The sequence below is a fragment of the Microtus oregoni genome, unplaced genomic scaffold, assembly GCF_018167655.1.
Source record: "Microtus oregoni isolate MIOR12 unplaced genomic scaffold, Mior012 000004F_ref0000308, whole genome shotgun sequence".
Lineage (NCBI taxonomy): Eukaryota > Metazoa > Chordata > Mammalia > Rodentia > Cricetidae > Microtus > Microtus oregoni.
In genome coordinates this window covers 47,059,610-47,080,595 of record NW_024543063.1, presented here as the reverse complement: position 1 = coordinate 47,080,595, position 20,986 = coordinate 47,059,610, and the positions used below count along the sequence as shown (strand labels likewise).

The 20,986-nt window shown below is 38.7% G+C and overlaps 1 protein-coding gene across 2 annotated transcripts in view; it reads right to left on the bottom strand.

The window, feature by feature from the left end:
* Positions 1-20,986, bottom strand: part of Nfatc3 (nuclear factor of activated T cells 3) — a 68,745-nt gene that overhangs the window by 21,538 nt on the left and 26,221 nt on the right. For both annotated transcript variants that reach the window (XM_041650884.1, XM_041650885.1), the window contains exons 4-9: positions 17,248-17,447; positions 14,440-14,612; positions 11,882-12,022; positions 9,405-9,460; positions 6,990-7,116; positions 609-1,607 (exon numbers count right to left, since the gene is read on the bottom strand). In XM_041650884.1, the coding sequence (XP_041506818.1) occupies positions 609-1,607; positions 6,990-7,116; positions 9,405-9,460; positions 11,882-12,022; positions 14,440-14,612; positions 17,248-17,447 (1,696 nt within the window). The remainder of the gene's footprint in view (positions 1-608; positions 1,608-6,989; positions 7,117-9,404; positions 9,461-11,881; positions 12,023-14,439; positions 14,613-17,247; positions 17,448-20,986) is intronic.

Below are 20,986 nucleotides of genomic sequence, written 5' to 3'. Positions count from 1 at the left end.
GTAATGATATTAATAAATAAAGCTTGCCTGAAGACAAGAATGCAAAACAGTCACACTAGTCGGCCATACAGGCCAGGCAGTGGTGGCACACACCTTTAATCCCAACAGCCACACTAGTTAGCCATAGAGGCCGTGCAGTGGTGGTGCCTTTAATCCCAGCACTAGAAAGGAATGTAAGGCGGGAAGAGACAGGAACTCATCACTCTCTCTCAGTCTGAAGATTTTACAGAAGTTAAGAGTTCTCTAGTGGTTTGGCTGCTTTGCTTTTATGATCTTCAGGGCGAACCCGTGTTTTTACTATTTGTGCTACAGAAGGATCAACATGTAGTAAGCTTGAGCTGCACACTGAGTTCCAGTTCTGCAAACCCCATCACCACCATTATACACATACATCTTTGGTGTTCAACCTCTAGTTACTACATGGATCTGGTGGTACATGTTTGTAATCTTAGCACTTGGGATGATCAGAATTTTAAGGCCACCCTCCACTATAAAGTGAGTTCAAAACCAGCCTAACTCAAATACAAATGTGCGTGCGCGGCACACACACACACACACACACACGTAGGGGAAAAGGATGGTGGGGGTGTTGAGCCAACAAGACTTACCATCATCTAAAGTGATATCCTGTAGACCAATGGTTGCAAAGTTAGGTTCCTGATCTTCAGGTTCAGGTTTAATGCTCACAGCTGCCCCACCAGGTGGAAATGAGGCTGGGTCACACAAACTGTGGCATACTAAGGATGAAAGTGCAGGAAGACCTCCTTGGCCTGTACTTTGTGCTTGAGTTGAGTGCTGTCCAGAATGCATTCTGGTAGCTGGAGATGGTGATGAGGCTGTTCCTGAGCTAGGAGATTGATAAGGCATAGACTGCAGCTGAGGGGATGATGGCCCAGAAAGTGGTGAACTAGCCAGGGGATGAGAGGCTGCTGGGGAAGCTGCTGTAGCAGATCCTGGATGTGAAGAACAGTATGTAATAGGCTGTAAATGAGAAGAAGGCTGACCTGTGACCTGGTCTGCCACTGGAGAAGAAAGAGATCTTTGTCCTGTGTTTGAACAATGGAATCCCATTGACTGCAGATGAGGTGGGGTTTGCACAGAATGAGGTGAATGTGCTAAGAGATGTTCTGTTGCATCTGAATTTGAAGAATGAAATGGTGACAATGGTTGACAGCCAAGGTTTACTAAACTAGAAAGAGCTGCATCCTGCTGAAACAAAACTGGATCAAATTCTTGACTAGAGGCAGGATTCATAGGAAGACAAGTTGGTCCATTATACATATTAGTTTGTATAGACTGATAGGAAGACCCCATAGGAGATGTTGATGTAACTTGAAAAGGCTGGTGCATGACTGAAGATGGTATTATGTGCTGTTCTTTACCAGCACCCTCATCCCTACACTGCAACTGTGGCAAATGGGATGAGGTTATTAAAGATGCATATGCTGGCTGGATTGGACAAATCAAGCTTCTCGATGCTGACAATGCACTGTCATGTGTGTGCCCTGAATCTGAGGAAGGCCTCTGGGTCTGGGCAGAATGAGGCACAGGTAAGGATGGAACTGAAGACAAATCAGTATCTTCTCTTTGTTCTTGCTTCATCAAAACTGAAAATAAATGATTAAAACAAATGTTATTATACAGTTCATAAAATGATGATGGCATAACTTAATTCTATAACTCTAGCTTATAACTATAACACGTATGAGGATGAACTCAATGTCTTTAGAAAAGAAAACTGAGGTAAAATGTTTTATTTGTGTGTGTGTGTGTATATGTACACTCATACATACACACAAATATTTTTGGTTTAAAAACATACATTCATTCATTTAGTTTGTGTGAGTGCATATATATGCCAGAGCACATATGTGAAGACAGAGGACAGCTTGTTGGGAGTTTTATCATTTAGGTCCTGAGGATCAAACTTAGGTCATCAGGCTTAGCAGAAAAATGCCTTTACTCACTGAGCCAACTTGATAGTCATTTTATGGCATAACTTATTTTCTGTGTGATTATTTCAGGTCTGAGCTGCTGAATAGCCGGGAAACAAACAAGTGGTCTCCTTATAGAAAAATCCAAATTCATTTTAGAAGAAAAGCTAAATGCTACAGAGAGCCATTACCTGAACAAGGACTGTCCAAAAACACCTGTGACACTATTCCTTGAGTCCGTATACAGTATACATCCCTTTATTTCCACTCAGAAAATACAATGTCAGCAACAATAGCTACAGTCCAGTGCTCTTCCATCCTGGGAGGATTATATGTTTGCCGTGTCCTCCCAATTCATGAGGTAGTAACATGAAAGCAGCACAGCCTCTCCTGTCTGCTTCTGCCTTTGAGTTACTACCACTATTAGGTAGGAATCAATACCTCTAATTTGTACACCCTACTTCTCTTTTTTTGTAATTACAGAGCATTCTTCGTCATTCAGGACAGAGATGAGTTTCATCACAACAATCCTTGATAACATCTGAGTGCAGCATCAGGAAGTTACACCCTAAGCATGGAGGTATATGTGTTTAATCTCAGCACTCAGGAAGCAGAAGCAGAGACAGGCCAATCTCTTGAGGTCAAGACCAGCTTGATCTACACAGCTAATAACCAGGCCAGTCAGGGATAAAAACAAAACAAACAACAACAACAACAACAAAAAAAAAACAACAAACAAACGACAAAAACATATCCTAAAAGTAATAAAACACGGACATTTAGGATCTATGAGTTCATGAGTATGGGAATCAGTCATCCTTTTCAGTCCATTCCATTTAGTTTCTTTGAGACACGGTCTCATTACATAGCCCAGGATGTAATTCATGATCTTCTTTCCTGTCTTACCTTCTGAGTATTAAGATTACATATATGTGCCATCATGGCTGGTTTTAATCTCTATCTTTTAAAATCTTTTTTTTTTTAAAGATTTATTTATTTATTGTGTATACAACATTCTGCCTCGATGTATGCCCGCATGCCAGAGGAGGGCGCCAGATCTCAGTACAGATGGTTGTGAGCCACCATGTGGTTGCTGGGAATTGAACTCAGGACCTCTGGAAGAGCAGCCAGTGCTCTTAACCTTTGAGCCATCTCTCCAGCCCTATCTTTTAAAATCTTATTCCTTGTCACCTTCCTCAGAAATTTGATATTCCTGTTTTGTTTTGAGAAAGGGTCTCACTAAATAGCACTGACTACCCTGGAACTGTAGACCAGGCTGGCCTCAAATTCACAGAGATTCACATGCCTCTGCCAGGCAAAAAGTTGATATTCACCAATACTCCCATTCCTGAATATTTAAAACACGTTCACTGTTTGAGTTATTTTTTTAAATTAATTAATTTATTTATTTATTATGTATACAACATTCTGCCTCCATGTATGCCCACATGCCAGAAGAGGGCACCAGATCTCATTACAGATGTTTGTGAGCCATCATGTGGTTGCTGGGAATTGAACTCAGGACCTCTGGAAGAGCAGTCAGTGCTCTTAACCTCTGAGCCATCTCTCCAGCCCCGAGTTATTTTTTTTTAAAACGTTTGTGGGTTCCTGACATATAAATCTAACTCTTCAGTTATGAGTTAAAAAACCAAACAAACAAACCAACAAACAAAAATCCCTACTACTCATTGACACAGAATGGCCTACCACTGCTATGTACACCAAGCATGCCTGAAATTCATCTTCCTACCTCTGTCTCCAAAAGTCTTTGGATTAATTACAGGAAGTCCCTGGTGGCTATGGAGAGTGAACTCAGGGCTAAGCAAAAATTTCACTACTGAACTACATCCCAAGCCCTGAAAAATGTAACATCTGTTACACATTACATATTATAAGTCTCATAAAATTCTATAATCCCATTAACCACAAGAGCTTGATATAAAAACATATGAACTCTTTTTTTTTAAAGATTTATTTATTTATTATGCATACAACATTCTGTCTCCATGTATGCCGCGCGCCAGAAGAGAGCGCCAGATCTCATTACAGATGGTTGTGAGCCACCATGTGGTTGCTGGGAATTGAACTCAGGACCTCTGGGAGAGCAGCCAGTGCTCTTAACCTCTGAGCCATCTCTCCAGCCCCTCTTTCTTTTTTTTTTTAAGATTTATTTATTATGATACAGAGTTCTGCCTGCACACCAGAAGAGGGCACCAGATCTCATTATAGATGGTTGTGAGCCACCACTGGGTTGCTGGGAATTGAACTCAGAACCTCTGTAAGAGTAGTCCTTCTCTTAACCTCTGAGCGATCTCTCCAGACCCCATAAGAAGTCCTTATAGACTATAAATGTAGCATAGCCAGTCTGATATATATATGACAAATGAATAACCCTTAATAATAACCAGAATTATATGGCGGCATATACCTATTATTCTAGCACCTAGGAGGCTGAGATAGGAGGATTCCCAAGAGTTTTAGGTCAGCCTGGGCTACAAATTGAATCCCAGGTCAGTTATAGAGTGAGACCCAATCTGTTTCAAAACAAAACAAAAAGAAAAGAAAAAGAAAAAACCCTTCTAAATAAGCAAACAACCACCACCCTCTCACCCTCTCAAATAAACTGTTGATTCTTTTCACTTAGTATATACAGGGTAAAAGCTTTAACACAAGGAGCTGGAGAGATGGCTATAGTTAAGAGCACTGGCTGTTCTTGCAGAGGAACTGCAGAGGTTCAATTTCCAGCACCCACATGGGACTCAACTATTTCTAACTCCACTTTGAGAGAATCTGAAGCCCCCTTTGGCCTCCACCAACACTGGACATGCATGCGGAACACAGATACGCATGCAGTCAAAACAACCATACATGTGAGATAAAAATTTAAAATGAATTTAAACAAGTTTTTGAAAGAGTAAATCTTGGAGAAGAAGGTTCATTACAATGGTTTTTTTGTTTTTGTTTTTGATGCTCTTAACCACTGAGCCATCTCTCCAGCCCCTCATTACAATGTTTTTAAATTACTATTATTCTAGCCGGGCAGTGTTGGTGCACGCCTTTATTTTTTTTTAAATATTTATTTATTATTTATTATGTATACAATATTCTTTCTGTGTGTATGCTTGCAGGCCAGAAGAGGACACTGGACCTCATTACAGATGGTTGTGAGCCACCATGTGGTTGCTGGGAATTGAACTCAGGACCTTTGGAAGAGCAGGCAATGCTCTTAACCGCTGAGCCATCTCTCCAGCCCCCGGTGCACGCCTTTAATGCCAGCACTTGGGAGGCAAAGCACTTGGGATCTCTGTGAGTTCAAGGCCAGCCTGGTCTACAGAATGAGTTAATGAGTTCCAGGACTGGCTCAACAGCTACTGAGAAACCCTGTCGAGAAAAACAAAAAAACAAAACAAAAGGGGCTGGAGAGATGGCTCAGTGGTTGGGAGCATTGCCTGCTTCTTCCAGAGGTTCTGAGTTCAATTCCCAGCAACCACATGGTGGCTCACAACCATCTGTAGTGAGGTCTGGTGCCCTCTTCTGGCCTGCAGACATACACACAGACAGAATATTGTATACATAATAAATAAATAAATAAATGAAAAAATTATCCCATGCCCATGCCTTGGCGACAAGCACAATGCCTACAGAGAAAACCTCTATAAATATTTGGGTTTTTAAAAAAGATTTATTTATTATATATACAATTTTCTGTCGTCATGCAGGCATGCATGCCAGAAGAGTGTGCCAGATCTCATTACAGATGGTCATGAGCCACCATGTGATTGCTGGGAATTGAACTCAGGTCTTCTGGAAGAACAGTCAGTGCTCTTAACTGCTGAGCCATCTCTGCAGCCTCTTGTTCCTTAATTATCATTATTATTATTAATTAAATCTTTTCTAAATATCTGTTCTTTAACTAATGTAACTATTAGTATATATTACTAAATGTAAAAGGTATGTCATTAAAAAAAAAAAAAACAACCTAGAGCCAAGTAGTGCTGATACACCTTTAATCCCAGTATTTGGGAAGCAGAAGCAGGTGGATCTCTGTTGAGTTTTCAGGTCAGCCTGATCTATACAGTGAGTTTCAGGACAACCAGGGCTACACACACACACACACACACAAAAAAAAACCTGTTTCTGGGGGGCGGGGGAGACTAGAAAATTAAATCATCCTTAATGGTTGCAAAAAGTGGCATGGATACATCCTTGGTTAGTGGTACCATAAAATCAAAAACTCTGACATCAACGTTATATCCCTAGCTCACAGACTGAAACAACTATCATTTATCAGATGAAAATGCAGCAAAAGTTGCATCATGGTGGTGTGCACCTTTAATCTCAGCACTTGGAAGACTGGCAGAGGCAAATGGATCTCTTAAGTGTGAGGTTAACCTGGTCTACATAAAGAGTTCCAGGACAGTCAGGGCTCCATATCACAGAAACCCTGTCTAAGAAAAAAAAAAATGAAGACACCATGGACATACTAACCCCTTGGTATTAAAAGCACAATGGAAATTCATGATCCAAGAGCTCGCACATTTTCCCTTCTTACACTGTTGGTGATTTCTGAGAACTTCTGAAAAGTTCAAACCTATATTCCATCTTTTAATCCTAATATTTAAAGTCAATATAAATTCTAAGACTATGTTGCAGCTGGGTAGTGGTAACACACACCTTTAATCCCAGCACTTGGAAGGCGAGACAGCTGGATGAGTTTGAGGCCAGCCTAGTCTACAGAGCAAGTTCCAGAAAGCCAGGGCTACACAAGGAAATTCTGTTTCAAAAAACAAAACAAAAAAATGCAAATGGGCTAGACATTGTTGATGTATTTATTGCCTGTATATATTGTATATAGTTGTTGTACTTACTGCATATACTTTTTCTTATATTAGTTATAACCTCTTTTATTTTAGATAAAAAGGGGAAATGTAGTGGCATTTCAATTATGTTTTCATAAATGAAGAAAAGAAGAAATAATATGCTGTCATTAACATTAAACATTTTAATGCAAAATTCTTATGAAAGAAAACTCTAAACCATCACAATTTCTTGTACCTGGTGTGTAAGTAAAACGTTGAGACTGGCTTTTTTTCCTCTTGCCATTGCACAGATAAAAGTGCACCTGCACTGCAGCTGTAACTGCTGGGTTATGATAGGGAGGAACTTCAAGGACAATGTGAGCCTAAGGAACAAGGGAAGCAACACTGTGTTATACTCATAACTAAAAATGAAATGCACCTGCCAAACTCAGAGCAACTCATGAGACTTAACCCTTAATACAAGCTCTCCCTGTCACAGAAGATTATGCACATCAACTAGTCATATAAATCATTTACACCAGTATCTTGTTGACAGACACAAAATCTTTAATCACTAAAGAAGAAATTGATTTTTACCTGCCCAATTAGTTGTAGCAAAAATAAGAGTTGTTAGGCACAGTGATGTACATCTGTAACCTCAGCACTCAGAAGGTAGAGGCAGATAGATAACAAATTCAAGGCCAGACTGAGTTACACTGTAAGACCTTTTAAAATAAATAGATAACATCTTATTACATACTACGTACTGAAATATGTGACTCTACTCAACATTAAGATATATATCTTAATAAAAGGCCCACTTCAGAATATGATCATGTTTAACATTCTTCAAGTTGTATTATACTTTTCTTTTGTAAATTTTAAATATATGAGTGCTTGCCTACAAGTATGTCTGTGCACATGCATATAGTACCCAAGGAGGTCAGAAGATTTTAGATCCTCTGGAAATGGAGTTATAGAAGGTTCTTAGCCAACACATGGGTACTGGGGACCAAACTCAGGTCCTCTACAAGTGCAACAAGTGTCCTTAACTGCTGACTCATCTCTTCAGTCCCTGGGTTAGATTTCTTAGTATGAGATTTATACTCAAAACTTCTAACTGGAAAGTATATAAAACCTATATACAAAGTGAAAACCTTTATTCAAAATCAAATCTGATAATCCATGTAACTGTTCCATGTCTTTAGGAAGCACTGTGGAAAATAATTTATTGTAGTCTAGAAAAGATTGCCTCTATTCCAATCAAGATGCAAGATCATAGTTTCTTTCAGTAAGGATTCTGGAAGGCTTAATGGTTTAATGAGTAGCTGTGGTGTTAGGAAGTGTGTTCAAAGACAAATTACTAGGGGCTTGTCCCATGAAACAAAGTTGGTGTTTTTTAAGAAAAGTACAGTTGCTGGGCAGCAGTGGCACGTCTTTCATCCCAGCACTCGGGAGGCAGAGGCAGGCAGAACTTTCTGAGATCATGGCCACCCTGGTCTACAGAGTGAGTTCCAGGACAGGCTCCAAAGCTACAGAGAAACCCTGTCTCGAAAAAACAAAAAAGGACAAAAAAGAAGTATAGTCACTGTCCTAGTTAGTCCTAATATTGCTGTGATTACACACTATGACCAAACAACTTGGGGAGGAAAGGATTTATCTGGCTTATCCTTCCATATTACTGTCATCATTGAAGAAAGTCAGGACAGAAACTCAAACAGGACAGGAACCTGGAGTTAGGAGCTGATGCAGAGGCCATTGATGGGTACTGTTTACTGGCTTGCTTTCCAGGGTTTGCTCAGCCTGCTTTCTTATAAAACCAAGGACATCAGCCCACATCAATCACTAACAAGAAAATGCCCTACCGGCTTGCCTACAGCCTGATTTTATGAAAGCTTTTTCTCGACTGACGTTCTCTCTTCTCCAGTAACTGAATACAAAACTAGCTACAACAGTCACTTTGGGGGGCTGGGAGGAACATGTTATTAGCCTTGAACTTGTGAACAGCCTCAGCCTTAACCTCCCTCCTGGTCTGCTTCTTGAGTACTGTATTTAAGGCTAGCATCACCATACCTGACCTGCCTCTGCCTCTGTCTCCCACATGCTGGGATTAAAGGCATGGGCCACTGCCACTAGGCTTGTTTATTTTCTTAAACTTTAATCTGAATACCTAAAAATTCTAATCTTTCTTTTTCTCAATAGTCTTTCCCATACCAAAAAGTTAAATTATTCAATTTTCTCCTGAGTTTCTTTAACATTTCTTTCCCTTTTTTTTGGGGGGGGGGGTAAGGTCTCACAATAAAGACCTGGCTAGCCTTCACCTCACAGACCTGTATCTAACCCTGCCTCCACGTTCTGGGACTAAAGGCATATGTCACCATGCCTAGCCTTAAATGCTCTTCTTTTTTATAAAAAAATTCTTTGAGATTCATTTTATTTTGTATGTATAACCTTTTGCCTGCATGTATATGTATATGTACTGTGTATATCTGAGGAGATCAGAAGAGGAGATTGGATCCCCTGGAAATGCAGTTACAATGCGAGTATGTGAGTACTAGGATCTGAATGCAGGTCCTCTGCAAGAGGAACAAGTTCCCTTAACCACTGAGCCAATTCTTCAGCCCTGTTTAAATACTTCTTCCTAATTAAGTAATTAAGGTGACTTTCTTACCCCTTGACATTTTTCTCTGATTATTTTCCCTTCAGCCTCCCAATGAGGTCTTCCATCTATTGAAAGAAAAAAATTACAGTTAAAAGCAATGCAAGTTTGAAAACAGAAAATCTAATCTATGTAATATCACAAATTATTAGTAGAGAGAATAGTTTTCCTCACAGACTTTCAATAAAAAAAAAAAAAAAAAAAAAAAAAAAAAGAGCCAGGAAGTGGCGCACACCTTTAATCCCAGCACCCATGAGGCAGAGGCAGGTGGATCTGAGTTTGAGATCAGCCTAGTCTACGGAGCTAGTTCCAGGACAGCCAGGGCTACAAAGAAAAACCCTGTCTCGGAAACAACAACAACAAAAAAACAGAACAAAACAAACAACAACAAAGAACTTAAGGTCAGTCTGGGCTATATGAGACTTAGTCTCAAACAAAAACCAAAACCCTGACAAATAAACAAGGGTGGGGGATCTGCTTGAAAGGGGAAGCAAGAGGCCAGGCAGTAACCCTAAGTATCTGATATTATTCTTTTTTGTTGTTGTTGCTTTTTGTTTGTTTGGTTTTTGGACACAAGGTTTCACTGTGTAGCACTATTATTTTTATAAGAATGTTTTTTTAGGGGCTGGAGAGATGGCTCAGAGGTTCTTCCAGAGGTCCTGAGTTCAATCCCCAGCAACCACATGGTGGTTCACAACCATCTATAATGGGATCTGGTGCCCTCTTCTGGCAGAACACTGTAAACTTAATAAATAAATAAAATCTTTAAAAAGGGGCAGCATCAAAAAAAAAAAAATATATATATATATATGTTTTTTAAGCCAGGCAAACATCTTTGCACTTGGGAGGCAGAGACAGACAGATCTTTGAGTTCGAGGCCAGCCTGGTCTACAGAGTGAGTTTCAGGACAGCCAGGGATACACAAAAACAAAATAATATAAAAGGTATTTTGACAATACTGGGCTAATGCCACCCCTTTAAACTATTAGAATATTCACAGAGTTGTCCAATCAACTACTAATTTCAGATCATTTTTATCATCCCTAGTCACTTCTGATGACTTCAAACAACTACGAAACACTACATCTACTTCCTACCTCTGTGAATTGCTTATTCTATATATTTTGTGATGGCTACTTTTATTAGCTTCAACACTTGGCCACATAACATGCATTAGTAGTATTTTATTAATTTTAAATTTTATTTATTTATTTTTGTACAGGGTTTCTCTGTGTAGCCCTGGCTGTCCTGAACTCCCTCTTTTTTTTTTTTTTTTTTTTTTGGTTTTTCGAGACAGGGTTTCTCTGTGGTTTTGGAGCCTGTCCTGGAACTAGCTCTTGTAGACCAGGCTGGTCTCGAACTCACAAAGATCCGCCTGCCTCTGAACTCCCTCTTATAGACCAGGCATGGCCTTGAATTCACAGAGAATTCAATCCCCTCTGCTTGACGGAATTAAAGTGAGCCACTCCCATCTGGCTACTTCATTAATTTCTATGGCCAAATAATATTCCACTTATATATGATTAGGGTTTTTTTCTTGCTTTTTTTATTTTTATTTTTTGTTTTTTTTTTAATTTATTTATTTATTATGTATACAATGTTCTGTCTGCATGTATACCTGCCCGCCAGAAGAGGGCACCAGATCTCATTACAGATGGTTGTGAGCCACCATGTGGTTGCTGGGAATTGAACTCAGGACCTCTGGAAGAGCAGCCAGTGCTCTTAACCCCATCTCTCCAGCCCCTTTTTTTGGTTTTTCGAAACAGAAATTTTCTGGATAGCCCTGGCTGTTCTAGAATTAGCTCTGTAGACCAGGTTGGCCTTGAACTCACAGAGATCAGTCTGCCTACGCCTCCCAAGTGCTGGGATTAAAGGCTTGTGCACCATTACTGCCTGTATACGATTAATGTTAACTGTCAACTTGATGCACTCTAGAATGGCTGGGCAGTCTCAGTGAGGGACTATCTAAATCAAGTTGGCCTGAGCTAAGCCTGTGAGATCAACTGTGGATGTTACTAGCTGCTTCAAGTTCCTGCCTTCTCACTAGAACCGGAAATTATAAACCAGAAATCCCTTTGTTACCTAATTGTCAGGGTATTTTATCAAAGCAACAGAGATGAAACTACGATAGTGGGACATAGTACATTGTTTTTAACTGTTGGTAAAGAACTGTTCAGTTCTTTCCATTTTGGAGTTATTATGAACAATTCTGCCATAAACATTTGTATTTCAACTTTTGTGTGGGCATGTTTGCAGGTTTTGTGAGTGCATATCAAAGAGTAGAAATGCTGAATGAATTCTATTTTTAATATGCCATTAAAGAGGAAAATTTAACATTAATATAAATTTATTAACTGCAACTCCCCAATTAACTCAGTGCTTAGATGATGACTATAGCCTAAGGAAATAACATTAATATCAATATAATATCTATAATTTCATTCTTTTATCACTTATAATGAAGTTAATTTGTGTCTTATATTATTTACCTTGTCCTTTTTCAAGAAAAATGATTTTGGATTCTGGAAGAAAATTAGATCCAGTCACAATCATTTCATGGCCTCCACTGACAGAGCAACTGTTGATACTGTACTTCTCAATATGAGGGAGTTCTTGAGCAGATCGCTGAGCTGTTTTACAAGTTAAGAAAAGCAAAATATTATTTTAAAACATTTCACACATACAAGATGAGCTCAAAACACAAAATAAGCATTGAGATTAATTAATTTAAGCTATTAAATTCAAGACAATGGTAATAATTCTTATTAAAGAGCAAACACATTTAGAAACAGAGTTATACTGAATTGGTATAAAATTATTTCTTAAGACTACAACTGCAAAAAAACTGATAACGATAAATTAATGTCTTTTACTTCACATTGGCTTACACACATTTACCTAATATTTTACTTTTATCTTAGCTTCTTGAGTATGTGTCTTCCACAGAACTGTTAAAATTTACAAACCTAATTATAAAAATCAAATCCAAAACTATGCAACTAAACTATGAATAATTAAGAGAAGACAAGTATCTAAATAACTACTACAGGACAAACAACCCTTTCCTTATGAGAAATAGTCAATCATCATCATATTAGGCTTATATAGTAGATAATTTTAAAAATAAATAATACATAAATGAAACACATATTTTACAATTTAATTTCTAAAAGCAGCTGTATTTCTGCAATGACTATATTTCTCTATCTCCACAGGGTTTGAGGAATATAATCTGATCTTCTAATTCATAGTGTTACTTAACTATAAAGTTTCATAAAGTATTTTTTTCTATCCTTACCGTCTACTTTCTGTTCTGAACAGAAGTTATATTTTTCTAATATGTATATGCGCGTATATAATATTCATATATATAATAAACATAATAGTTTTTCCCTTTCCTTTCCAAAATAAAATGCTGGGACTACTGAGTAGGCTCAGAGGTTAAGAGCACTTGTTGTGAGCTGAACGTTCTGACACACAACTTTAATCTCAGCACTCCAGGGACAGAAGCAGGTGGATCTCTGTGAGTTCAAGGCTAGCCTGGTCTACATAGTAAGTTTTCAGGCCAGGCAAAGCTGGTATCTCAAAAAACAAAACAAAACAGAAAACCCACAAACAAACAAAAAAGAAAAAAAGAGCATAGGCTGCTCTTTCAGAAAACTGGAATTCAATTTATAACACCTACATGGTGGTTCACAATCATTTGTAACTCCAGTTCCTGGGGATTTGACATCCTCTGTTGACCTATCCAGGCACAAGGCACACATGTGGTACACACACACACACATGCAAGCAAAACATACAAATACAATAAAATAAACTTGTATGAATACATGAGATATCTCTGTCTGCTTTCACTATACATGTTTACACTGTTCTCAATGATTCAGTTATACCAGCTAACCTTCTGAGACCTACAGGTCTGCCACGCTTGAAAACATGTCAAGTTTTAGGACATTTTCTCATATCTTATGTTTGCAAATTGGAGGTAAAAATCACCCACTTTTTGAAATGGATGTCATAATAATTCGATAGTATTAAAAAAGCAAAAACAGACAAAACCTGTTAGCTTGTCATCTAGGTGCATGCCTTTAATCTAAGCACTGAAGGAAAAGGGAGGGAACTCTGAGTTTGAGACCAGCTTGATCTACAAAGGGATTTCTAGGCCAATTAGGTTAAATAGTGAGTGAGACCTTGTCTCCATCCAACCAACCAACATCGTTGATTCTTATTCAGTTGAGGAGTAAGCTTGTAAAACAGGATGCTATTATTATTATATTAAGGCTAACATTTACATAAAACAAAGATAATCAAAAGCATAAAGATCATAACTTCATGACAGGATTCTCAACTGTTTTAATTTATAGTTAGTGTGGTAGTTTGAATTTTAATTGGCCCCCAAAATCTTGTACGGAGTTGTGGATTTGTTGGAGTGGGTATGGCCTTGTTGGAAAAAGTGTGTCACTAAGCAGATGGGCTTTGATGTTTCTTATGTTCAAGATACCATCCAGTGACACAATCCACTTCCTATTGCCTTCTGATCAAGATGTTGCCAGCACCATGTTTGCCTGCATGCCGCCATGTTCCCTGATAAGATGATAATGGACTAAACCTTTGAAACTGTTAGCAAGCCACAACAATTAGACGCTTTCTTTTTAAGAGATGTCGTGGTCATAGTGTCTCTTCACAGCAATGCAAATCCTAGACTGTTAGACAAGGTAACACAAACCTATACTGACCCCAACACATAGGCTTGGGGTAGGAGTCAGGAAAAATGTAAATCGGAGACAAGAAAGAGAGGGAGGGAGGCAGAGGAGAAGGAAAAAGTTTCTCTATAGTCACATAGCTGACAAGAATCAAATTATAGTGAGAAGACATTTTCTAACATAAAGTTAGAACTCTTCTCACCTGGTTAGCTCATTTTCATGTCAGAAAAACAAACCAGCAACTCAGAATCAATACTTTGTAGTTTTAATATATATCCCATTTTAATCAAAATGCACAAAACTTACATCAAAATCTTAAAACATATTGCAAGCTCACTTACAGCACTCAACAGGAATAGATGCTATCTGCAGAGAAAGGACTTTTCCACTAGGCTGTGGGATGTGCACACGAAATACCAGTCGTACTCTAGTATTCTTTCTGCCAATATCAGTTTCTCCTTTTCGAAGTTCTATATCTGAATTTCGAAGTTTCAAAATACCTGCACAGTCAATACTAGAAAAAAAATACATTTTAATTTCATTATTCAGAAACTGTTCTGAACAACTCAACTGCATAAATATGTACTGCAATTTGCCAGGTCTTGTGCACCTATAACCCCAGCATTTGAGAGGGAGAGAAGCAGGAGGATCAGTAGTTACAGGTCAGCCTTAGCTACACAGTGAGCTCAAGACCAAAATGGACTACAAGAGACTCTATCTCAAAGCCAAACAAAAATTTTCCAGAAAGAATTCTGTAACCCAAATCAGGTCAAAAACAAATATTTGAGGTGAGCATGATATACATGTTTATAATTCCAATACTTGGAAGACTAAGGCATAATGATTACCTTAAGTTCAAGGCCAACTTGGACCTGCAATCAAAAACTAATGAACTGTAAAGATGGCTCAGTAGTTAAAAGGGTGTGCTGTTCAAGCAGAGGACCCAAGTTTGGTTCCTAGTACCCCAGCCAGGCAGTTCACAATGATTTGTAACACTAGTTCCAAAGGATCTGACACCATCTTCTGAACTTCTTGGGCACTGTATACAAATGGTGCACATACATACACTCAGCACACATACATATAAGAAAATAAAAGGAAATAAAAAGTAAATAGTTGGTTGGAACATGGGTCAGCAGTTATGCGCACTTCTTACAGAAGACTCAGGATTGATTCCCAGCTTCCACAAGGAAGCTCACAATAGTCCATAACACCAGTTTCAGAACACACATTGATACAAATATACATTGACTGGGAGGGATACCTTTAATCCCAGCACTCGTGAGGCAGCGGCAGGTGGATCTCTGTGAGTTCAAGACCAGCCTGGGCTACAAAAGGTAGTTCCAGGACAGGCTCCAAAGCTACAGAGAAACCCTGTCTCGAAAAACCAAAATAAATAAATAATATATACACATTGAGCAAACCACTCATACACATAAAATAAAACAAAATGAAATAGCTAAAAAAAATAAAAAAGTGCCCCCCCCCCCCCACAAGACAGGTTTTCTCTGTAACAGCCCTCTTTCCTTCCTTTGTAGACCAGGTTGGCCTGCCTCTGGCTACTGAGTACTGGGATTAAATAAAGTCTTGCACCACCACGCCTGGTTTAAAAATAATTAAAAAATAAATAATTTGTTGATTAAATAATTTAAAATATGTTTAATAAATAAATTAAAATTAAAATATTGGACTGGAGATATGGCTCAGCAATTAAGAGCACTAATTGTTCTTCCAGAGGACCCAGGTCCAATTCCCAACAACCACATGGTGGCTCACAACCATCTGTAACTCTAACTACAGAGGATCTGAACCCCTCTTTTATCCTCCTCAGCACCAGGCATGCACATGGTGCATAGATATACATACAAGTAAACTATCCAAACATAAAATAAACATATCTCAAAAAATGCTTAAATTTTGAAAAGTGATTTAAAAAAAAAACAAATTATAAGAATCTTAAAAGTAAGAAATGCAATCCCACCAAAAAAATCTATATAAGCTTACAAAAACTCATATTTAGCGATGAAAATATATATTAATTTGTTTGAAATGACCTCTTAGTTAATTTTGGTTTTTTTGAAATAAGGTCTCTCTCACTTTGTAGCCCAAATGACCTCAAACTCAAAAACTGTCCTGACTTAGACTTCTAAATGTTAGTATACGGTATATATTAACAAATTAACCTTTGTTTTCAGTCAAGGTGTAACACTGACATTCATGTCCACCCTATTTCTCAGACAGGAAGAAGTTAAGAGTAGGTGAGAAAATAGACAGTGGCAGCATGTATCTATTGTTCTGTACTTTCATTGTTGTTTACTCCTCGGTTGTTTGTTTTTGAGACAGGAGCTCAGTGTGTAGCCTTGATTGGCCCAGAACTGGAAATATAGACGAGGCTGGCCTCAAACTCAAAGAGATCCATCGTCTCTGTCTCTGCCTATTGAATGCTGAGACTAGTTTTTGAGTCAGGGTCATATACAGCTCCGGACAGCCTCTAACTCACTATGTACTCAAGGATCACTCTCAACTGTTCTTCCTGAATCTACATTCCAAATTCTGGGACTATAGGCAGAAGACACCAACTTTCTTTCTGGAAATATGAAACTTACTGCACTCCTGAACAAACTTTCCAGAATTATATAATACTAGTAAACAATAAATATTTTATAGTTAACTAAAAACCAAAACCAAACAAATCATGTATTTTTCTAAGAACTGTTTCAAGAAAAGAAAACTGATTTTTTTAAATTAAGGTTTTAAAAAGATTATTCTTAATTATGTATGGGGGGGTAGGGAAAGAGGGGCATGCATGCACGTGAGTGCAGGGGCTTGTGAAGGTTATGAGCATCAGATAGCCCGGAGCTAGAAATACAGGCAGTTGTTAGCTGCCTGATGTGGGTGTGCAGAACCTAATTCTAGTCCTCCGAAAGAGTATGGGATTTTAACTGCTGAGTTAGCTTAATGCTCAATTTAACAAAGGTTTTAAGACGCAGAGACAGATGAATCTCTATGAGGTCGAGGCTACCATGGTCTACATAATTAGTTTCAGGATAGCCAGAGTTACATAATGAGAAACAAGAAAGAAAGAAAAGAAGAAAGGAAAAAAGAAGAAAAACAAACAAACAAAAAACCACAAAAAACAAAAAAGATACCTGGCTGACATATTATTTTCGGGTAGGAGTGGAATTTCAAGAACTTTTGTGCTGGCAATTATTATCTCTTGACTTGCAGTAGCAACTGTCTTTCCAGTAATACGATGCACCTGGTAAAACGCATGAGGTCGTAAATATCGATCATCAGCTGTTCCAATAAACATCTGTAGATTTATTGGCTTTTCACTATAGCCCAGGAGCTAAATGAAAAGAAACACAAAAGTACATTTCATTATCCACACATTTTATAATAAGCTTAAAACAAGCCAATTATATTTATATCACATATTATTGTATATAAAAGTATTATTACAAAAAAGACAATAAAGTAATTCCAAATTTTCTTTTTAAAATTTTTCTTTTATGTACATGAGTGTTTTGCCTGCATGTATGCCTGTGCACTTATGTGTGCCTGACGCCGTCAGAAAACGAGAGCACAGGATTCCCTAAAACTGGAATTACAGAGAGCTGTTAGTCACCATGTAATCAAAACTGATATAAGTGCCAAGATATATGGCACCTGGGTAACAACGCCCAAGGTTGTTTTCTTGCCTCCAAACAAATGTGCACACACAAACATACATAGAGACGAAAGACTACATGTAGTCACGTAATTAAAAACAAGGACACATAACTGGACGATGTTGGTGCACGCCTTTAATCCCAGCACTCGGGAGGCAAAGGCAGGCAGATCTCTGTGAGTTCGAGGCCGGCCTGGTCTACAAGAGTTAGTTCCAGGACAGGTTCCAAATCTATAGAGAAACCCTGTCTTGAAAAACAAGGATACAGGGGCTGGAGAGATAGCTCAGTGGTTAAGAGCACTGACTGCTCTTCCAAAGGTCCTGAGTTCAATTCCCGGCAACCACATGGTGGCTCACAACCATCTGTAATGAGGTCTGGTGCCCTCTTCTGGCCTGCAGGCATATGTGTAGGCAGAATATTGTATACATAATAAATAATTAAAAAAAAAAAGTCAGTCCAGTGAATTCTTTGCATTTTGAGCCGGGCGGTGGTGGCGCACGCCTTTAATCCCAGCACTCGGGAGGCAGAGGCAGGCGGATCTCTGGGAGTTCGAGGCCAGCCTGGGTCTAAAGAGCTAGTTCCGGGACAGGCACCAAAGCTACAGAGAAACCCTGTCTCGAAAAACAAAACAAAACAAAAACAAAAACAAACAAAAAAAAAAACAAGGATACATTTTTCTGTTTCAGAAAAATGAACTAGAGTTTTATACAGAATAAATATATATTCTGCCACTGAGCTGTACCCCATAATCCCTGCAAAGGCTTTTTAAAAATCAATCTGCAAGAATGTGTTTTTCCCCTTGATATTATTATAATATATTACATTTTATTTTTCAGAACAAGAACTTGTTATACAGGGTAAACTGGCTTGGACTTGCAATCTTTCACTTAGTCTCCCGTTCCCACCGACCTCTATATATACATGAACTGCCACATTTGGCTTATTTTTTTTCCTTTAAAAAAGAGAGAAGCACTGGGTGGTGGTGGTGGTGGTGCATGCCTTTAATCCAGAACTAAACAGTGAAACCCTGTCTTGAAAAACAAAGGGGGAGGGGAGTAGAGCTGGAGAGATGGCCTACTGGTTAAAAGCACTGGTTGCTCTTCCAGAGGACTGGAGTCCAATTCCCAACACCCTCATGACAGCTCACAACTGTCTGTAACTACAGTTCCAGTGGATCTGATATCCTCACACATATATGCAGGTAAAACACCAATGCACATAAAATAAATAAATCTATTATTATTATTTTATTTTTTTCAAAACAGGGATTCTCTGTGTAAGAGCACTGGCTGTCCTGGAACTCACTCTGTAGGCCAGGCTAGTCTTGAACTCACAGAGATCCACCTGCCTTTGCCTTCCAAGTGCTAGGATTAAAGATTTGCGCCATCACCGCCTGGCAAATAAGATATTACAAAAAAAAAAAAATCACAGACAAATAAGACGGTTCAGCAGGTAAAAGCACTGCTGTTAAGCCTAACAGCTTAACATCCTGAGTTCCATCGCCAGACCCACATAGTAGGAGAGAAGCAAAAGTTGTCCTCTGACCTCCACTTATGGGCCAGCTTGGACTATAGAGCTAGTTCCAGGACAGCTAGGGCTACACAGAGAAACCCTGTCTTGAAAAACCAAAAGAGAATGGAAAGAAACACAGACACCAGTTGGAAATCTGAAAACACTAAAATTAAAGTTTTGAAATTTTAAAGTAGGGTAAAGGCAGGAACATAACAGAAACTATGAAAAAGTTATAAATACAATAAATCTTAGAAATCCTAAAGAGATATTTGTAATTGACTACATACAGCATAATAAAGAAAACAAGTCAAAAATTCTAAGCTTCAGTGCTCACACGATGGCATTATTAACAAGTATGACTCTACTACAGTAAAGTAGAAGGGATGATATGACAGAATCAAGGAAAAATAACTCCTTATGATATTTTTACTTTTTAATTTTTCTTTGTTTGTTTGTTGTTGAGACAGGATTTCTCTGTGTAGCCTTGGCTATCCTGGAACTCGATCTGTAGACCAGGCCAGCCTTGAACTCATAGAGATCCACCAGCCTCTGCCTCAAGTGCTAGGATTAAAGTGGTGTGCCACTACTGCCCAGCTCCTTATGATAGTTTTGTAAGACTCAGAGAGAGAATCCAGTGCCTTGGTGGTGGTGGTGAGATAATTTCTCTCTTCAAAGACCTTGCCATGCACCTGCCTTTCTATCTATGGCATTAATAACCTTTCTAATAAACTCCTTACTTACATCCAAGAGAGTCTGCATGAGCAGGACAGGAAGTTTCAAATGAACATCGCTGATTCCTACCCTACCCTACATGCTGTTGACCGCCCCCATGCCAGACAATCTAGTTTGCTAGTGTGTTTCCAGCTTAATGGTCAAGCTGAGGATGTCTGTTTCCTTCTGTGATGTGTGGCAGAGTATGAGTCTAAACAGTAATCATGTAAATCTATATCTATATATTAATCATATAATACAACATCCAAGAAGAAATGCAACTAACAAGAGAAAAAGGACATCAGAAACTATAAGGTACCTACTACTTACCAATGAATACCAGCTAGCATACTGCCTATTGTTGGAACAGTAATTACCTAACACCAGATAATAAGCTACTCTATATTTATAAACTCATGGAATCAGCTGAGTTCTTTCTGGTGTGTGTACTTTTGATGGTTGACAAGGTGGATCAGCTTCAGAGGATGAGCTGGTTGTCAACAGATTATTATTTTCCCTTTTATGATATCTTAACCTCACTACCATATTGTCATGTTCTCACAGTGATCACATCAAACCAAGACTCCATGGCCCAAATCTATGCTCCAACCTGAAGATAAACTCAGGTTTGGACACAGAGTGGCCCAAGAGCACTTTTAAGTATTACAAATCTATAGAAGATCCTGAGGATCATCTCCACAGTCACTCCTGTCAGCTGATATAACAGCTACATTCTCAAAAGACACCGAACCTATTTCTAGCTTCAGATATGCAGCATCCTTCATGTTCCTGCTCCCAGCAAGGTGTTAAAGGGTAAAGTGAGGCTACAGTAGCATTTCCTGGGCCTCCTGAGCAGAGACCAGGATATTCCAATAGACCCTAAGAAGGCAAGTGGGTGTTTTTGGTTTTTGGTTGTGAGCCTTATCCTTTTAACAGCTGAGCCTTCTACCCAGTTCAGGCTTTTGCTTGTTTTGTTTTAAAACAGGGTCTCAGG